The following is a 20,147-nucleotide window of genomic DNA, read 5'->3' on the forward strand; positions in this document are numbered from 1 at the left end:
ATTACGGATAGCGCCGCTATAAATAACTGATTTGTGTCTTTTCATGAATGTACATACAGTTTTGTGAGCTGTGTGCTAGGCCAGACCTACGTACATAAAGGCTACGCCTACAGTTCCTGCAACAAAAGATTCATGTATGATCAGGCTTCATAGAAACGGCGAGACTGTTTCCCCAAGTGGGTGCGTGGGAATTCCGGTAGCTGCATATCCTTGCCGACACTTGGCACGCTAAGCATTCTCTATTTGCCTTTCTTCTGGGGTTGCAGAAGAAGTTCTCTCTGCAACCTTAACTCGCATTTCCAATGACCAAGGCTGCTGGGCACTTCTGTAAGTTTAGTGGTTTAATGTCCTTCCGGATGTGCCCTTTCTGGAGGGCTCTTGCAATCAGGTCTTTTGCCTATTTTTATATTGAGTCACTTTTTCTTTTTAACATGCAGGAGTTCTTACATATTCTGGGTCCATGCCCTCTGTTGGTTATATTTACTGCAAAACTGCCCTAGTGGCTGGGCTTGCCTTTCATTCTCTTAATGGTGTCTTTTGATGAAGAGAAGGTTTTTATTTTGATGTCCAATTTGTTCATTTTCCCCGTTTATAGTTAGCCCTTTATTTTCCATCTGTTTGCCTCCAAGATCATGAAGATATTCTCCTGTTTAATTCCAGAAGCTTTGTTGTCTTACCTTTCATGTTTAGATTCAGTCCATCCAAAACTGATTTTTATTTATGGTATGAGATATGGGTCAACATTAATTCTTTTCTATAGGGATATGAAATTGACAGGAACCCACTATTTATTGAAAAGACCATGCTTTCCCCTCCGCAACCTCACTCTTTTCATAAACCAAATACCTATCTATCTATCTATCTACCCTTATCTCTTTTTGTACTCCTCATTCTGTCCCATTGGTCTGTTTGTCTATTCCTGCACTAATACCATGCTGTTGTAATTACTACAGCTTCCTCATATATCTTGATACCTGGTAGTAAATCCTCTGTCCTCGTTCTTTTTCTTCAAGGTCGCCTTGGTTATTCTTAGTCCTTCCCAATGGGGGTTGGGGGAGATACAGTTTAGAATCAGCTTGTCGATTTCAACAAAAGAAAACTTGGGGGGCTTTTTATTGGGATTCTATTAAATCTATAGATCAATTTGGAGGTAACTGTCCTCTACAATTTTGAGACTTCTGATCCAAGAATACGGCAAATCCTCTCTTCATTTGCAAGTCCTTCAATTTCTTGATATACTTTTGTGGTTTTCAGTGTAGGGCTCTTTCACATGTTTCTGGGGATTTGAGTTTTTTGGGTTTTTTAAACAAAATTCTAACACAAATGACATCCTTTCTTTTAAATTTTTAAAGTTAAAATTAAAAATTTTTATCTCTCTTGTTGCTGGTACATAGAACACAATGTTTTAAACTTTCTTCTTGAAACAATTACAGATTTACAGGAAGTTTCAAAGAAAGATGGAGGGAGGTTCTGTGCACCCTTCACCCTGTCTTCCCCGATGACACTGTCCTACATGATGGTAGCCTCCACACTGGGACACTGACTTTGATGCAATCCATGGAACTTAGATTCTACCAGTTATACATGCATTCACCTATGTGCGTGCACCTGTGTGTGTGTGCGTGCACATGCACGCAGATACGCTTGTAGCTCTATGCTATTTTGTCAGCTGTGTAGCTTCGTGGACCACCACCATCAAGATATGGAACGTTTCCATCACAACCCCCCATTCCCTAGCCTCTGGTGACCACTAATCTGTTCTCCATCTCTATATAATTTTGTTATTTCAGGGATGTTACTTAAGCAGAATTACATTGTATGTAATCTTCTGAGATGGACTCTCTTCACTCAACATAATTCTCTCCAGGGGTCCAGGCTGTTGCCTGTATCAACAGTCCATTGGTTTTTCTAGCCGAGCAGTGTTCCATGGTATGGATGTACCACACTTTGTTTAGCTGTTCACCTTTGAAGAACAGGTGGGTGGTTCTCAGTTTTTAGCTGCTAGGAATGAAGCTGCTACGAACGTTCATTCGAGTTTCTCTGTGAACCTAAATTTTCATTTCTCTGGGGTTAATGTTTAAGACTGTAATTGCTAGGCTGTATTACAGTTCATTTTTAGTTTTACACCTTTTCTAATTTGGAAACTGCTAAACTGCTCTTTAGCAGAGCGGCTGTACCTTCTCACATTCTTACTAGCAGTGTATGCGCGAACTAGCTTCTCTTCATCTTCTCCACCATTTGGTGTTATCACTATGTTTTTCATTTGGCCTTTCTGATAAGTGTGAAGTGGTATCTCATTGTGGATTTAATTTACATTTTTCTAATGGCTGATCACGTTGAACATCTTTTCATGTGCTTATTGGCTATGTGTATAACCTCTTCAATGAAATGTCTGTTCATGTCTTTTGCCCACTTTTTAATTGGATTACTTCTTACTGTTCAGTTCTGAGATTTCTTTATGTGTTCTAGATGCAAGTGCCTGGTCACACCTGTGGTTTGCAGGTGTCCACCTCCACCCCCATCCCCACAGTTGCTTTTTCATCCTCTAAGGGTTTCTCACAGAGCAAAACTTTTTAAAAATTTTGATGAGGTCCAGTTTACCAATTTTTCCTTTTTTGTATTATGCACTTGGTGTCAAGCCAAAGAATTCTTTCCCTAGTCCTAAGACAGTGATGTCCTATATTTAATTTAAGGTTATTTTGTTTCCTACTGGGATCGCTCTCCCGTTTTCGCTAGGGCATCAGTAAAAGTTGTTAAACACAGAACTTTTTCTTGGGAAGTGAGATGAAGGATGTGTGTTTGCTTGGGGTGAAGCAGGAAAGACAACCGGAGTGCTGGAGGGAAGATGCAAATGATGTGGACAGTGACACAAGGCCAGAGAGTCTGACAGGGAGGTGTCCCCGCCCTCACCCCCCCGGACTTCTCAGACGCGCTGGCAAGGACACGGAGCTTCTCAGACACATCAGAATATAGAGCCACGCCTTGGGTAACAAGCGGTGATTCCACAGGGCTGGATGACTTAGGGCTACCTGGTCACGCCTGCTCATCCAGCTGTATTTGAGGTGCACCTGTGATGTGTTAGGAGCTTTGCTTGGGGCTGGGGGCACAGTGGTGTAGGATCTGGAAGTGGCCCATGCTGCCGGACAATGCAGGGTGTAGAACACTATTCTCTCGATGTGGCTCATTGACATCAGAATTAGCTGGAAGCTTGTTAAACACATTTTAGGGCCCATCTCAGATCTTCTAAATCAGACCCTCTGGCACTGGGGACTAGGAATCTGTATTCTGGACAAGCAGGGATTCTCTTATTAGAGAAACAGCCATTGAAAGGACCTTCGTTTTTACAACTCCATGATCATTCTGAAAAGTTGAAAACCAAATGAAATTTAAACAAAAGTTAGGGTGTTAAAAACAATAAGCCCGCGGAGGAGAGTGAGGATCTTAAAGGCTTTTCAAACGGCAGCCTGGTAGGTAAGAAATCTCACATTAAAGTCACCTTCTAACCTGAAAGGAACTGAGGCCCCCGGTCATTGGATCATTGAGCTTTTAACAGGGGAATGAGGACAGCTTTTGTTTGCATGTTACTCAAGGTGTTGACAACACCAGGCCCGCCAAGGGGTATGAGACCTCTTAGACCTGGAGTCACGAGCCAGGCGGGGAGATGGGCCCTGGAGAGGCGGAGGATGCGCGGACCTCAGCCAGGCCGGCCCTGCTGGACAAGCGCCGTGGGTCGGGAAGGTCAGTCTACGGTCCTCCTTCAGAGCCTCTCGGACGCCCGCGCTCGTCCTGGGTCGCTCTCACGCCGGCCCTCCTTTCACCCCCCGCCCCTAGCCCCAGGCCGCCTTCCTAGCCTCGGGTGGTTTGTGAGCTATGGAGACACTTTCAAGGAGGTGGTTTTGAAGTCCGCACCTGCCGGTCTAGGGAGTTTGGGAGGGTGGGGCGCGTCCTGGACGCGGGATGTGCTGCAGCAGTAACTACGAGGTCTGGGGCGGCCTCGGCTCCCCGCACTGCGCGTCCTCAAAACCGGGCAGTGGGCAGGCCTCCCCTCGGAGCCCGGGCGGCGGGAGACCCTCCCCTTGGAGCCCGGGCGGCGGGCGGGCGGGCACTACAAGGTCCAGAGGAGGCGGACGCCAAGAGAGACCCGAAGTTAATCAGCCCCCAGCTGCGCTCTGCGCGCCTGCGTCCGCCGTCCGGAAGTTCCCGATAGGCGCTGCGCGGACATCCCGGCAGTGACGTCACTGTGGCGCGCCGGTCGCGGGAGGGGCCCTGCTGCGACTGCGTCCCCTCGGGTCCTTGAGCCGGTGCTGACAGCGGAGCCATGGCCTTGAGGCTGCTGAGACTGGTCCCCGTGTCCGCGACCTCCCGGGGCCTCGCGGCGGTCGTCCAGCGCGTGGTGAGGCGGCGGCGGGCGGAGGCCGCGGGTGGGACCTGGCTTGTCCTCGTGGCGCCGCCCCTTCCTCACCTCCCCGGGCCTCCCGGCGTCATTCTCGGGGGGGATCCTACTGTCCCCTGGAGAGTTTTGTCCTCAGTCGCGAGGGTAGGCCTCGGAAGGGCCGTCGCGAGCTTCTCCAGGTCGTTTTCTCTCAGCTCCGAGCAGAACGTGGGGCCCGGAGGGGAATAGGCGGCCTGGCCGCCCTCCTCGGGGAGGCCAGGTTGCAGATATTATTACCCAGTGCGATTGTGCGATAGGCGAATGAGCTGGTGTGGGCGAGCCCCGAGAGCCTGGGGGCGCTCATGCATTCATTAATTCATGTGGCAGCGCTGTCAAGGGCCAGGTAAGGGGCGATGTGACGTTGAGCAGAAACGTTGAGCAGAAGGCGTTCAGGTTAGATCTGGAAGGATTAGGAGAACTTCTTATGGTAGAGACAGTGGAATGACGTCGTACGCGGATTCAACAAGACAAGCAAATGAACTGTGGCTGGAAACCTTAGGAAAACTATTTTATGACAGTGACTATCATAGCTCCTTTGGATACTAGTGGCTGGAGCAACGTTGGTGTCGAACTGTAGAGGGACTTGACCTCTGTGCTCAGGATTTTGATGAGCAAAGGATTTTGAACAGAACAGTACAATAACCTTATTAAAAAGTCATATAAATGTTTTCAGGAGATAACTCGGGCTGCAAAATAGAAGAAAGAGAGAAAGAATGAAAGAGGGAAAGGTGATTGTCTGTAACACCCAGCGTACTTCCCTGCATTAGTGACAGTGAGGGCCCCAGAGTAGAGGGGGCTGCCGGGCACACACTAGATGGACCCACCTGTAAAACTGTGTTCACCTCTGGACGCTACTCCCTACAGGGGATGTAGATGGCCTTCAGTAGGTCCAGAGAAAATGAATAAGATGAAAAGGGTATACAGCTTGATACTTGGAATAATTGAGGGAATTGGGAATGTGTCGTGAAAGATCACTTATTCCCTGTGATTCCAGAGAGCAGAAGAATGGGACTGAGGATGGGAAATAATAGAAAAACTGTCATAACCGTAAAAAAACACTTTCTAAAGATTTGAAGTCGGGGAAGAGTTGATTGCTTCATTCACATATCACTGTGCACCTGCTCTGAGCCACATCCGAGGTAGATTCAAGTTGGGGACACAGATGGGAGACAGTTTGCACGTGGCTCAGAGGTAACCTGGAGGAGAGAGTGATTAATTTCTTGACTGCAAGGTACCAATATGATTAACACCCCGTCACTTATCTCATCTGCTACTCTTCCCGCACCCAGTCCACTTGGCACCAGCTACACTGGCCTTGCTGACCTTGCCTCAGGGTGTTGGCGCTTACTGTTCCCCCCGCCCAAGAGGGAGACCCTCTTCCAGGTAGCCACGTGGCCAGTTCCCTCACTGCCGTCCAGTCTCGGTTCAAATGTCACTCTTTCTGCGAGGGTTCCGTGACCACCCGTTTTAACGTACATCCCATCCCGTAAACCGACCTCCCCTTCACAGCACTTACTTAATATGCTGCATAATTACTTGTTTTGTTATCCTGTGGAATTTTTTGGCTCACTGCTGTATCCACATCGTCTAGCAAAAAGACTGCACAGTATGGGAATCTAATGAACAGTTGCTGAATGAATAAATGAATGAGTGAATGACACACAGTTGCAGCTGAGTAAATTGGGTATTCGCAGTTGTTGGGATTTGAGAGTTTACTCTCCTGGTCTCCTGTCAGTGGACCTTGGGTTGGTTCCAGTTGTTGTTGTTGTTGCAGGTGTTACTCTGTGAGCATTTTGACATGTATCATTCCTCCTGTTGCTTCTCTTGGTTGCGGTGGCTTCTCAGATTCTCCTTGTTTCTGTTGACCTTGGCAGTTTTGAGCAGTACTGTGTGGGTAGTTTGTCCCTCAGTGGGACCCGTCTGATATTTCTCGTGACTTGACTGGGGCTGTGTGTTCTTAGGAGGAAGAGCACAGAGGCAAAGTGCTGTTCTCATCACATAATATGAAAGGTACACTGTGAGCATGACTTATCACTGAGGACCTTCGTCACCTGGCTGAGGTGGCGGTAGTGTCTCTGCTGTGAAGCTACTCTTGCTTCCTCCTTTCCATCGTGTCCTCTTTGGAGGGGAGTCACTGCGTGCACACGGGGAGTGGGGGGTTAGGCTCCCTTCCTCGAAGGCAGAGCAGCCACATAAATTGTTTGGAATTCTTCTTTATGGGAGGTTTGTCTCTTCTCCGCATTTATTTATTTATACCAGTATGGACTTGTGTATATTTATTTTAAATTTGGGGGTAAAGTTCAGTACAGCTCTCCTTTGTTGCTCAGACCGTTCCAGCTGTGGCCACTGGGAGCTCTTTCAGGTGGCTCCTGTGTCCCTGTAACCTGCCCCTCACGGTGTGTGTTGAGCACGTCCTTACTACCTGGCCTGGCAAGCTGGTAGGCGTAGAACGAGCCATTTCTCTGAGGAGCCCTTGTTCCTTTTACTGGAGAACGGCGTTAGAAACCAAGACCTAGGTACTCCGTGTGACTGATCTTGGAGCTTTGTTGCTTCCAGGTCCTCTCAGCAGACAGAGCAAGGGAGTGTACTGTACTAACCTGTGCACGTGCCCACATCTACAAGTACTTCTCTGTGTCCACTAAACGAGTTCATGCTGTGTCTGTAGCTCTAATGCGGTACTGCATGGGTCATTCCAGCTCCTCCCCTTGCTGATCCGTGGGGTTTTTTGTTTTTCAGGGATAGGGGTTGTTTGAGTTTCAGTGTGGAGAGTAGATTGGGACACTGGAGACAGGAGACAGAGCAGGCATTAGCGTTGCAGACGAGAGACATGAGGATGTCGCAGAATCGGTGCACTGGGGGTGGGGAGGGGCCGCTGGCCCGAGAGACTTCAGATTAGGATCAGTAGGGTTTTGTGAGTGATTATGGAGTTGGAGGAAGGAGGAGGGTATCAAAGGTGACTCGTGGCTTTGCTCTGTTCTGCTTGGTGGATGGTGGATAGGGAGCTTGTGAGGGGAGCAGATTGGGGCTTGGGGTGCGGATGCTGAATTTCAGTTTTAGGTCTGTTAGCTTTCAGGTACTTTCAGGACATCTAGGACATCAGGAGCTGTTTAAAGGCATGAGATAACCCGTTCCAGAGCTCAGGACGGGAGCCTGCACTAGAGAAATGTTCCTTATCCCCTTCCGCCCTGTCCCCCCTCCCCCTCCTTCCTGCCTTTCTGTCATCCGTCCATCCATCCGTCCATCCAATTTTTATTGAACGTGGTAAGCGTGTCCTGTTCCAGGCCCTGAGGATTTAGCAGTGATCAAAGCAGGCAATCGCTGTCTTTATGAACTTACGTCGGGGGTGGGGCTGAGAGGCAGTAATTCAACAAATAGGTTATACAGAGGTCGGTGTTTTGTCACCAGGGGTCTTCTTGGCATTTATATTTACCTAATAGCTGCTGGTGCCCGCGGTGACCAGAATGCTCACGTGCTGTTGTCTGCTGTGTGTTTTTCAGGGAGGAATTCACACAAGTGTCCAGTGCAAGCTGCAGTACGGCCCGCTGGCGTACCTGCTTGGTGAAAGAACGACCAAAAAGCTGACGGGAAAGAGCAAAGTGATAACTGTGGACGGCAACATATGTTCGGGGAAAGGCAGGCTTGCAAAAGAAATAGCAGAGAAGCTAGGTATGAACTTGTGTCCTGCAGAGTGACACGACTTTCTCAGATATACAGTTACTTATCTGAGTTGGATTTTGCTTTAATATTGAGCAGGTAGAACTGCGCCTGAGGTAGGTATTTTACGCTTTTGAAATATTTACTGAAAAAGCTGTTTTTAGTCTTTCAGATTTGGAAAATTTTAGAAGTCCACACTGGTTGTCAGTTTGAATTGGGATTATCTTGACCATGTAAGCAGAGCACTTTCACAGGAGCAGTCTCATTTGAACTGCGTAACAGCCCGTGGAACAGGGCTGACAATCTCCTCTCACTTACGGACGGGCAACCTCAGTAAGAAGCTGGGTCACAGGCTGCTTTGTGTAGGGCCAGGCGTCCACTCCGTTTCCCGACTCTGGAGCTGGCGTCGTCCCCGTGCCTTTCTCTAGTGTTTGACAAGCCAAAGCCCAGTTGCATGCAGCGGGCACCCCGCTCAGGGGCAGCTCTCCTCAGGAGGAGTTCATACGGCGGTGCAGTGGGAAATGCTGCCATGCGGCCCTGGGGCTTCATGCTGCCCTTGCACACGTGCTTCAGACATGTCGTCTTCCGTGTCTCGTGTGCTCCCTTTCACGCACCAAGAACACAGGTGTCAGGGTAACTTTCCCCAGGTCTTCGCTGACCGGCCTCAGCGATGGTGTTCAGATGCATCTCCGCCGCTTGCTGGTGGGATGCGCCGTGCCCATAGCATGTTTTGTCCGGTTGTTTCTCTCCTCAGGCCTGAAGCACTTTCCCGAGGCGGGGATCCATTATGCAGCCAGCACCACTGGGGATGGGAAACCCCTGGACATACAGCTCAGCAGCAACTGCAGTTTGGAGAAGTTTTACGACGACCCGAAAAGTAATGACGGCAACAGCTACCGCCTGCAGTCCTGGTTGTACGCCAGTCGCCTCCTGCAGTACGCGGACGCCTTGGAGCACCTGCTGAGCACAGGTGCAGTATCTGTGGTTGGGTAGCTGTCGGGCGTGTCCTGCACTTGAACCCTTTTCTGAAATGCAGTCGTTTTAGATTGCTGCTCATTAGAGCTTTTTTTAAAGGGTATTTGATGAGGCAAGCTCTGGCTTTCCAATAAGATCATGGATTCTCTGAGATCCATGGTGGTGGGCGTGGGGCGGACGCCCCGGGGGTCTTACTGAGCATCTGGGATGGGGGCAGGGTTGCAGTGGACAGGGACGGGGTGGGGGGGGGGCACGGGGCAGGACCTATGGTTCCAAAACGAAATCCCTTTCTCTAGTAGCCGGATGCTTTCATCAGGGCTGAAAGAATGAAACAGAACATTGTATCGCCAAAACCAAAAAAGTATTGTAGTTTTGAAAATGATTTCCCACTTAGAAGTGCAAGTATGTTCTTTTGAAAATATTTGGTTTGGAAATGGAATTGTAAATAATTTTTTCCCTTTCTAAAACGAAAGGGCTAGTTTTCGTTGCTTTAATTACTATCTGGGTTTTGATGTTTGTCTCCATGTTTTTACACAGGGCAGGGTGTGGTGCTGGAGCGCTCCGTCTACAGTGACTTTGTCTTTGTGGAGGCGATGTACCGACAGGGCTTCATCCGGAAGCAGTGTGAGTCCGGCCGGCAGGCTGGCCTTCCTGGGCGCATGGGGTGACTTGGTAAAGGCCCTGCTACACTCACCCTGCAGTTAGTATGCGTTCTGTGAACATCCGTTAAATAGATGAATAATGCCATTCCACAGGAAAAAGCAATTCCTTCCACCCTCTTTCCCTCCTAAATTCGTCTCTCCCTGTGAAAGCACGGTGGTGTACTGGATCCTGAACGCACAGCTTACGCCGACTCCACACAGCCTCCCAGGAAACTTCCCTGGCTCTCCAGCCACCTTGCGGCACAGCCACGTGGCTCCGTGGCCCGTGCCTAGCTTCACTGAGCGGTCCTGTTCCCGTGCCTCCCTCCCTCCTCTTTGCTGGCCCCTGTGACTGCAGCATTCGTGTCCTTTCCTCCTCTCCTGCACGTGCTGGTCTAGTGCTTTTAGGGACACTAGCACTGGGTTGGGGGATTGTTGAAAGTCTGGCAAGTGGCCAGTGACAAGAACAAAGACTCCTGGCTAAAGTAGCCTGGCCGTGAGGAGTGAGGGAACCCGTCCGGTTGGGGCCGGGGTGTCTGGAGCTAGGCGTGTGCTGGACAGGGCTGTGGAAAGGCCATGTTGTCGTTCAGCCTGTGGGCATTTTCACCGTGAGCTTGGTCGCCTGGATCCAGCAGGTGGCTAGATCTGGAGCGCAGAGTATGAGCGGTGGGTTCCTGAATGGGGAGACCGAAGCCAGCCAAGGCTGAGTGGTGAGGGGGCCGCCCTTGGTCTGCGGGCCCGTCCTGCTGTCTGCGCAGTCCTGGTGCCTGTGCGGAGGGCAGCCAGAGCCCGTGCTGCTGAGCCAGGCGCTGAGTCACACAGACACTCCGACAGCCTCGAGGCCAGCCAGCCGGCCTTTCCGGAGTGCGCGCTGTGTGCCGGGCTCTGCCTTAGGTGAGACGAGGCCCGCGCCATCCTGGGGGGAGGGGGGGGGAAGCAGCCATCCTGGGGGGCGGGGGGGGAAAGCAGCCATCCGGGGGGGGGGGGGGGGAAGCAGCCTAGGTGCGTGGTTGCAGTGAGCGCACTTGCTGGCTGCGCAGCATGGTCCCTGGTGCAGAGGAAGCGTGTCGAGAGTGTCTGACCCGTCGGGAGACGGGGTGTTGTGGGCAGCGTCCCTGAGGTGTGAGCGCTGGCTGGGCCGTTGGTGGTGCCGCTACAGGGGCTTTGAGGGCAGCAGGCGCTGGTGCGGCTTGGAGGGGGCCGGGTGCTGGCGGAGGGGCGGGCAGGGCCGCGCTAGCAGGATGGGCACCTTGGCCGGGACGCTTAGGTTTCTCCTGAAAGTACTGAGGAGCCCCTGAGGGGTTTTAGGTGCGGGAGGCCTGTGGTTAGGTTTGAATTTGTTTATCTGAAGGATGTGTTCGGGGAAGGCAGGTCAAGGAAAAGGAGAGCCTTGGGCGCAAGTCGGGGTTGGAGGGGGCCCCGCGGGAGGGAGGCCCGTGGCGGGCAGCGGAGCAGCCTGCTGGGCTGGGCGGACCTGGACACGGGCGCGCTCTTGGCCAGCCCGGCTGCTCAGCTCTGTGGGAGAGGAAGAGTGGACCCAGCTGGGCCGATGGGGCCAGCAGCGAGGAGGACCCGGAGGGGCAGCAGGCTGGGAGGGGGTAAAGGTGCTGCACCCTCCGTGTGGCCGGGCGCACTTCAGGTCTGGCCTTTAGAAAGCTCTTAGGCCGGGCCTTAAATCCCAGTGTTGGTATAAGTTGCCTGATTTCTCTGGCCTGACTCTTTTGGTCTGTAGAGATGAGAAGCCCTGCCCTGCAGGGTGGCTGTGAGTGCTGAGGTCGCCGTGTGCCACTGTGTGCAGCTGGCGGTAACGGCCGTGACTGTTACGTGGTTCGCAGGTCGACACGTGGCTCTGAGAACCGCGTGTACCTTTGGCCTTTTATTTGAAGAGAAGTGTGCATCTGAGGGCTGTCCGTGGACCATCGGCTGACAAATGGTGCCTCTCTTGTGCCAGGTGTGGACCACTACAACGAGGTGAAGAAGGTCACCATTTGCGAGTACCTGCCCCCTCACGTGGTCATCTACGTCGACGTGCCCGTTCCCGAGATCCAGAGCCGGATCCAGAAGAAGGGAAACGTAACTCAGCCTTTAAGTCCAAGACCGCTGTCTCTTTATGTGTCCTCGTTACGTTTGACATAGATCAGCGCTTCACACCGATACTTATAGTGGGATACTGTGAATTCCTGATGGCCCCCACAGGGACGGGGGCACGCACATGGGTCCCCCCGGGGGAGCGGGCACTTGTGAGATGGGCGACTGAAGGAGGCCCTGGCCGCTCACTGCTCTCCTCCAGTGCTCTCCGTCCCTGGTACCATCCTGCCACTGTCCCCTGACCCTGGGTCACCTGAGCCACTCTGAGGATGGGTGCATCTCCTGACAGGACTTCCCTTTCTGATTTTCTAATGGGCTTTTCATGCCCTGTTGTTTCCTACAAGTTGAAAATAATTTCTAATACCCTTTCAGTTTACCACTCCCATATGTTGGGCCTGTCTTCCTCTTTTTCCTACTCAGTGACCCTAAAACAGTAGAGCAGTGATCTCCACACGCGTTCATTAACTCTTAGGGGCGTCGAGACAGACAGGTGCCTAGAAACCCTGCGATTTGAGGTTGGCTCTGCAGGTGTGATGCAGGATGCAGGTCAACAAGGCCCGTCTTTGCCCTTTTGACTAGTTCTTATTTGGAAAGATCCCTCCTACCTGGAGTATTTTTTCCTGGGAGGAAATGCTCTTTTTGACATTGTGATGAAAAGGTAGGCTTGCCTGTATATCTGTCATCCCAGGGCCCGTCCTTAGCGCTGGGAGTCTTGTGGGTGCTCCGTGAGTGCCTCTCTGATGGCAGGTCCTTGCCAAGGTGGCAGAGACGCTCTGGGCGTCTTTGCTGCAACTGAAAGATGCTGTGGGTCCCCCTCCTCGCTCATTGGTGGTGAACACATGTGACACCCGTGGCTCCCTGTTGGTTACCAGTCTGCACCTGTGTGAGAGTTTCCTCCTAAGTGTGATGTGTAAGGTAGACTTTGGAGAATATTCCATCAGGTGGCGGAAGGAGGGAACTGCAAGTCAAAAGTATTTAATTATCATTCAGTGGAATAATTTTGAACACTTTTGCTTATTAGAGTGACGTTTGTTGAGAAATATGAAGATATATATTTAGAATTCTCTAGATAACTTTTGATATCTGGATAGCAATATTTTAGAAACCATCTTGAGGAACAACTTAGAACTATGAACATTTTTATTTTTCCAGTATTCCATGAATACTGTCACCAGCTAAAATTACCACTGTGTCTAAGTAAAGGAGACATTTTATCAAAGAAACATTATGTCATTAATAGTTGTGTGTTCTTATATTCTAGCGGGGAGACTAATAGTAAACAAGGAAATAAATAAGAAGTACGGGAAGTAAAGGCAAATGCCATGAAGAAAATCAGACAGGGTGACAGATAACTTAGCCTTTAGCGTTGCTAAACCGTGAGAGGTTTTCAGTATGGAGACTTGCCACTCATAATTGGAGCTTTATGTTTCTGAAATTGGCAAACGTTGTATGAAAGGGAAGTGGAGATGGAAAAAGCGGGAGAGGTGGGGGTGAGTGGTAGAAAAGCGGGGTGGGCCACGGGGGCAGGTTCTGCGGCTCGGGGGGGAAGTGGGCCAGTGCCCCTCCCAGTCCCCTCGTGTGGCGTGTCGTCTTGCATCGCCTGCACTCGGGCACGGCCCAGAACGGGAGGCGGGGCTGTAACTATAAAGGGGGTTCTTCCTGATCCTGTTCTAAGTCCACCTCTTAGAGTCTGTGAAAGAAAGGTCATGCCATACGTTCACCTGGGCAGGCTTCCGTGCTCTCTGCGGTGCAATGAGAACTGTTCTAACTGGTACCGAAGCCCCTCCCATCACCCCACAGTTCCTAGAGCACCCAGCGTGACTCGTTCTAGGAAAGCTGTTCGTTGATTGTCTCACATTTTCCATAAGCACGGGAAAAAGAAAAGTCCAAACGTATCACACTTCTCTGCTTCTTTTTAGCCACATGAGATGAAGATCACCTCCGCCTACCTTCAGGGCATCGAGAATGCCTATAAGAGGACCTTCCTTCCTGAGATGAGGTGAGCCCAGGGCACAGTGGATTGATGTATTTATTTAATTTTATTTTTCTAGATGTTTTTGATGTGGACCGTTTTTAAAGTCTTTATTAAATTTGTTACAGTATTGCTTCTGTTTTATGGCCTCAAGGCATGTGGGACCTTAGCTCCCTGACCAGGAGTCAGACCTGCACCCCCTGCATTGGTAGAGGAGGTCTTAACCACTGGGCCGCCAGGGAAGTCGCAAGGATTTATCCGCCAGAACTCCATACGTGCAGTTCCTTAGGCCCCACCAGCCCAGGGGCGCGCTCTTGTTGATTTCAGTGGATGTCGTCTGGGGAGTTTTAATGTGACGTTCATAAGCAACAGTGACAGCAGATATTTCAGTTTGAGTTAGTAGGTTTGGGGTTGACTTTTGTTTTTTGATTTGCTTATTTTGCCAAGACATTTTTTTGTTGTGTTTTTAGAATATTTGATGCTAGAAGTGAGCTGAAGCTGTATTCTGTGACAGGTTTTAGGGTTAGAGAACTCATGTGTTCACTCTAGGTGGCAACTGAATGGTCATGTTTATTACCTGGAAGCCTTGCCCGAAGGTGCTCAGTGAGTCCACACAGAATTTGTGAAAGGTCAGCAACGTCTGTACATACCTTTGAAAGATGTTCTTAAGTGGGGTCTGGGTTAAATGAAAACACCACCAGACCTTTCTCCATTTGGTTTCTTCTCTCCCTCCCTCTTTCTTCATTGAAAGCACCGAGGGATTCGTGGTTTCATCCATTCTCTCTAGATGGTCATTCTGTGGTCTGTGTGTGTGTCGTGTGGAAGGAGTCATCTCCTACTGTCACTCAAGTCCAAGTAAAATTAGGATGTTTGAATAATGCTGTTACTGAAGGTCTCTAGTAGTATTTCTCAGACTTTTAGAAAACGTAAGCCTCTCTTGATACCTTAAAGTATTATGCTCTTGTTGTTTAAAACTTCGAAGTAACTGTAAAATTGTGAATAAAAACAAAGTAATGTCTAGCAGTTCTGGAAGAAAAGTTTGATTTTAAATTGGAATGTAATTTTTTTAGCTGTGAGCATTGAGGCTTATAGTATCTCTGCTTGCTTGTGATAAGCTTTTCTCTCATAGGCAGTAGAAGCAACAGGGCGGACTGTAGGTCGTACTGCTCTATTTTCAAGGCCAGAAGTGCAGGAAAAAAGCCAGTTCTGTAAATCTTGTCCAGGGGCATGTATAGAGCTATGAGGATAAACAGAGGTGGTTGGCCCTCGGATTTCAGTTCCAAAGGTTCCTCTTGGAGATCTTCTGGCTACAATATCACCACCGACAGGCTGCCCGGCAGGTTCTCCAATAGGCCGCTCAGCTGCGGCATCAGCAAAGCACGGGCTAGATTGAACTTGCAGATGGGGTGGGATTCTTCTTGTACGTGGCAGTTATTTTCCAGAACTTACCCTCAGGGCTCCCTGATCATGAAGCGTTGAGCAGTGATTCTAAGTATCCGTTGCTCCACTTGGCGCTCCGCCCTTGAGCCGCGTTGGGAGTCAGCTCGTGGCCTCTCCAAGGTTCAGCGCTCCCGAGGGGCCGCTTTGCGTTGTGCTGGAGACCAGACAGCCTCCTCCTCCGCTGGTGAACCCAGCCCAGCACGTTGCCCTCTGGTGACTGGTGAATCCCAGCGTGGAGTGGACGGTCAGGGCAGACGGTCAGACGTTCAGTTCTGTTTTCACATCCCTGCCTCGGTGGTCGGCCACGGGCATTGTGGGTCGCCGCACGATTTGGAGGCCGTGGCTCGCTGGTGATGGACTGGTAGTTCCTAAGGATGGGTTTTTACTGGCTCTTGGTCTCTGCTGGACGGTGGTGCTGCACGCTGGGTCACCCCGCGGGGTCAGTCTGGGAGCTTGGTGGTGTCACCGTAACGGCGCAGGTGTTGTGCCTTCCAGCTGATTCCCGGGCTTGAAACAGCAGCTTTCTCTGCACCTCATTCTGAGGAACCTGCGGGCGGGGTGAGCTTCCTGCGTTGTGGTGTGCGGGGCCCTCGTCGGGAGGTGCCCCTGAGGACGTGCGGTGCGCCAGCCGTGTACAGCGGGGCCTTTGCGGCCTCTGCTGGTCCCTCGTGCCAGGGCCGCTCGCTCTCCTAGAGTCAGGTCGCACTTGGAGGGAGAGGCTTCTCCGGCGTCCTCGCAGGTTGGGCTGGGTCTGGATGTTTTTAAGTGCCACGGGCTCAGTTAGTTCAGAGTCGCTCAGGAGTGTTGGACCTGCTGTGCGTTGTGAAACGGACCTCTGTTTCTGCCGCACGGACTTCCCAGATTCCCGGGTTGGTTCCTTTCTCTCTTGGTCCCCAGCCTCAGCCACCTGAAAGGGGAAGCTGCAGCCAACGGTCTGGCTCTGCCTGTGGAGCCGAACCTGTTGGGGCACGGAGTCGGGCTTCCCCTCCGAGAGGCTGCGCTGCTGTCCTTCTGTTTCCGTCTCTCTCCTTGCAGACTCACCACCAGTCGGGCCCCTCAGGCCCGAACGCTGGCTTCTACTTTGATAAGCAGTGAGCAAACCAGAAGAAATAAAAAAGAGGGTTTTTTGTTGATGTTTGTTTGCTCTTCACGCGACACATGTAGCGCGGCACTGTGACTACAGAGTCTGTTTAAGATGATGCATTTATTCACCTGAAAGGAGGAAACTCCACTCTGTTTATGATGGTGTTACAGGCCGTCCTGTGCGCTGCTGCCCGACACTGCACAGGGGCCGGGCTTCCCGCCTGGAGCCGCTTTGCAGGAATGTTGGGTGGAGCTCTGCTTCCAGTAGTTTGTATTGGAGGAGCTGTATGTGGCCATATGCGTGGGGGGCCCTGTGTTCTTGGAGTATTGACTCTGGTGTAGATGTGGCTCCCGTCAGTAGGGGGCGCTCTGGTGTAAAGACGCCTGAATGAGAAGATGCGGAGCGGTGTTCACGGGAGCGGTGGTCCAGCCTTGCCTTTCTGCTGTACCCTCCTGGAAGCGGGGCGGGGGGGGGGGGGGGCGGGGTCAAACACTCCTGCAGAGACAGGCTCTCCAGTGGGCCTCTCTGAAGCGTCCCTCGGGTTGGTCTGGAGGTGGTGGCGGAGGCAAGGGCGCACTGACTAGGAGGCGGGTTTCATCTTCGCCTGGCTGGGCAGCCAGGTCTCCGCACAGCAGTAGATGTGGTGAGGAAACGGGTAGACGTGCAGGAAGCTCCCTCCACTGTCCCCCTTTTTGGGACCAGCGTGACTTTTCAGTGTCCAGACTAAGGACCTGGACTAAGGGAACCGAGTTGCTGCTGTCCTGTTAAATAGTTTGGTTGAAACAGGTTATTTTGAGGGTTTCATTTGTCTCCGAAATTCCAGCAGCTCAAGTAACGTGCCCCTCCCATCCCCCCTCTGGCTCCGCGACACCCACCCTCCAAACACCACTTAGCTGCTCTCTGTGCGTCCGTCCCACTCAGGCCCCGGGCTCCCCTGTACCTTCCTGTAGCGAGTGCTGCAGCTGGAGATGGTTTGCGTGGCAGCAGAGATGACTCGCGTCCCTGCTCCCTGTAGACGCTGGCCTCACGCCCATGCAGAGGGGAAGTCAGGAAACAGACCTGCAGCTGTCACCGTCCAGCCTCGAGCATGTCCCTGCTTCTGACTTGCCCTCCTTAGCTGGTCGTGCCCCGTGAGCCAGTTCAGAGAATGTGGAGTGTTGATACTTAGAGTGGGAGCCTTGATGTCAGGTATTCATTTGTACAGTAACGTCCACGTGGGAAATTTACATGAATGTCGTCTTGTTTTCTCTAACAGTGAAAACTGTGAGGTTTTACAGTACAGTGCAAGGGAAGCTGAAGATGCAGAAAAGGTAAGAAAATGGCTGAAAAACTTATAATTATTCTTAAATTTAATTCACGTATAAGGTTTTTACAAATCAGGTAATGAATTCAGCTCCTACTGGTCTTAGAGGCGTCTTGTTTTACAATCTAAAACAAGTACTGAGCCAACCCATCACATTCCCCTGGTCATGAGATTTTGATTTTCTTTTAAATTATTCAGCTTCTAGAATCTTAAAATTATGGAATGGTGAAGCTGCAAAGAACCTTAGGTTATCTGCACCAACATTTTTGTTAAACAGATGGTAAAACTGAAAGTTGGATTAGTTAACGGGAAAGACTTACTAAGACTGTTGACCCTTGAACTACACGGGTTTGAACCGTGCGTGTCTGCTCATACGTGGATTTTTTCAGTAGTAAATCCTATAGCACTGCACGGTCTTCAGTTTCCAGTAGTAAACCTCCTGGTGCTACACGGCGGCGCGGATGTGCAGGGTACCGTCCACGCACGGGGAGGGCCGCCTCCAAGTTGGACTCGGGGTTTTGACCGCGTGGAGCGTGTTCAGCAGCCAACTGTGTAAAGGTACCAGCTCTCCCCAGATTCGCAGGTGCATTTGTGAAATCAAGTCACCCTCTGCAATTTTCAGGACTTAGTGAGTAATAACCAAAAATTTTGAGAAAGAATAACATTTTCCTGCCCAAGTATGAAAACATATTACAAATTTACGTTAATTAAGGCACTGTGGTATTAATGCAAGGATCAATAAATACCTTAATGGAACAGAACAGAGTGCAGAAACAGGTGCATATGTGTGCTCGTGTGTGTTTGTAACTTTAGCTTGGAAAAGTCAGTACCTTAAAGGTTGATAAAAAACAAAACAGAGGAAAATAGATTATTTCTTAAATGGTATTGAGGCAAATGACCATCTGTTAAGTTAAAGAAAAAAGGCCCGTATTTTGTGTTATATATTAAGCATAAATTACTAAAAACACACAACAAAAGGTGTAAAAAATCTAGAAGAAAGTACAGGTTTTATGCTGTGGGGTTGGGGTGTAGGTGGTGACAGCAGACAGAAAGCTTTGCAAAGCAGCCGGCTGCTTTAATGACAGCACAGCCTCAGCTGCCTCCTGGCGTGGGGAGAGGGGAGGAGAGAGTTGGAGGGAATAGGCCTCTCTCCTCCAGGACGGGAGACCTGCAGTCAAGTCCGGCTCTGGGCCCGGCCCTGGCAGTTCTTTTCGGCCTGGCTCTTTCTACTTGGACCCGTTAAGTTGCATTTCATTTCCTTCCAGCCTTCTTTTTCTGTGATGTTGGTTTTTGTTTGTCTTTGGGTAATTTTTGTTCCTTTGACAGACTGTTTCTGTGGCATGTGCCTGAGCAGAAGAGTAATACATTTTCTCTGAGACTGGGTTATTATTTGTGTTCATAACTGAATGTGCTCCAATTCTTGAAAGCTAAAGAGAGGTGCCCAGGTTCGGTGTGTTTTGGGGGAGAGTGCGTCTGGAATGGCCGCCCTCTGGGAGGTCAGGCTGTACGGACCGCAGGCTTTGGGGCTGAGGACTTGGATTATTGGCGCTCTCTAGGACATGTATTTATTTTCTTGTCCTGTTGTTTCGAGTGGCTGAATCCTGCCTTCTGGAGGAAGGTTACATGGGAGGAAATAAGGAGTCTGAGGAATGCTGATTTTCCTCCCTCGTCTGGATTCTTCCTGCACCTGCTCCTTTTCTCCCAGCCTGCCAGGGAGTTTCCACAGCACCCCGGTGTCAGCTGGGCCAGGTGCCCACACTGGGCGTCGTCACTCGGCCCCCGCCTCACAGAAGGCTGTCTGCCCACCTTCCTTTCGTTTTGACTTTCACGGTGCGATTCTCCCGCCAGGTATTTGTGGCTTGTCGTGCACTGAATGTTGTCTCATTAAATTCCTCTGTCCAGGTGATCGAGGATATTGAGTATCTGAAGTATGAGAAAGGCCCGTGGCTGGACCAGGACGACCGCACTTTCCACAGTCTGAGGATGCGGTGAGTCTGCCGGAGCTGGGCGGTGCCGGGGGGGGCAGGGCTGGCTTCCAGTATGGCGCGTTGCCCGCTGTGGGAACTTACAGAATTTTGGAGTAACTGTGTTGCAGGTTGCCAGATATGAGGCGTACTTCCTGTTCCCTTCCACACAGGCTCTTGCTCTCTCTGACCTGGCGGTGAATTGATAGACAGCCGTTATCAACTCACCAAGTATTTTGCTTGCACCCTGTGCCAGGCAGTGTTCCAGATTTAGGGAATATAGTGTCAAATAAAAGTCCTGCTGTCACTCAAACAGTAGAGCCATACGGGTGCTAAAGGCCGGGGAGAAAGGTAACCCTGAGTAATGGGGCAGCCAGTGGCTGGGGTGAGTGACAGAGGGCGCTCTGGGGAAGGCTTGAAGGCCTCTCTTCTGAGGAGAGCCGAGTGTGCGAGGACTGGGCCCCGCAGTGTCTGGGGTTAGCGTGGGGCAGGGATGCCGGCGGGTGGAGAGGTCCTGAGACAGGAGCTGCTGGGGCTGGAGCCGGGAGAGGAGGGGCGGGGAGGCCATGGTGAACGTGGAGGTGGGGGAGGCCA

At 50.9% G+C, this 20,147-nt stretch overlaps 1 protein-coding gene across 2 annotated transcripts in view; it reads left to right on the top strand.

Moving 5' to 3' along the window:
- Positions 1 to 4,250: 4,250 nt before the first annotated feature.
- Positions 4,251 to 20,147, top strand: part of NDUFA10 (NADH:ubiquinone oxidoreductase subunit A10) — a 48,848-nt gene continuing 32,951 nt past the window's right edge. The window contains exons 1-8 of one of the 2 annotated variants that reach the window (XR_003434900.1): positions 4,251 to 4,393; positions 7,930 to 8,098; positions 8,841 to 9,056; positions 9,599 to 9,685; positions 11,654 to 11,775; positions 13,710 to 13,789; positions 17,542 to 17,596; positions 19,492 to 19,577. Coding sequence is in view for 1 of the 2 variants with exons in the window: in XM_027116785.1 (XP_026972586.1) it covers positions 4,319 to 4,393; positions 7,930 to 8,098; positions 8,841 to 9,056; positions 9,599 to 9,685; positions 11,654 to 11,775; positions 13,710 to 13,789; positions 17,542 to 17,596; positions 19,492 to 19,577 (890 nt within the window). In the remaining variant the exon portion in view is untranslated. The remainder of the gene's footprint in view (positions 4,394 to 7,929; positions 8,099 to 8,840; positions 9,057 to 9,598; positions 9,686 to 11,653; positions 11,776 to 13,709; positions 13,790 to 17,541; positions 17,597 to 19,491; positions 19,578 to 20,147) is intronic. The other variant, XM_027116785.1, reaches the window with a different exon arrangement.

The sequence above is a fragment of the Aethalodelphis obliquidens genome, unplaced genomic scaffold (assembly GCF_003676395.1).
Source record: "Aethalodelphis obliquidens isolate GAN/ISIS:26980383/991018 unplaced genomic scaffold, ASM367639v1 scaffold2, whole genome shotgun sequence".
NCBI classification, from domain to species: Eukaryota; Metazoa; Chordata; class Mammalia; order Artiodactyla; family Delphinidae; genus Aethalodelphis; species Aethalodelphis obliquidens.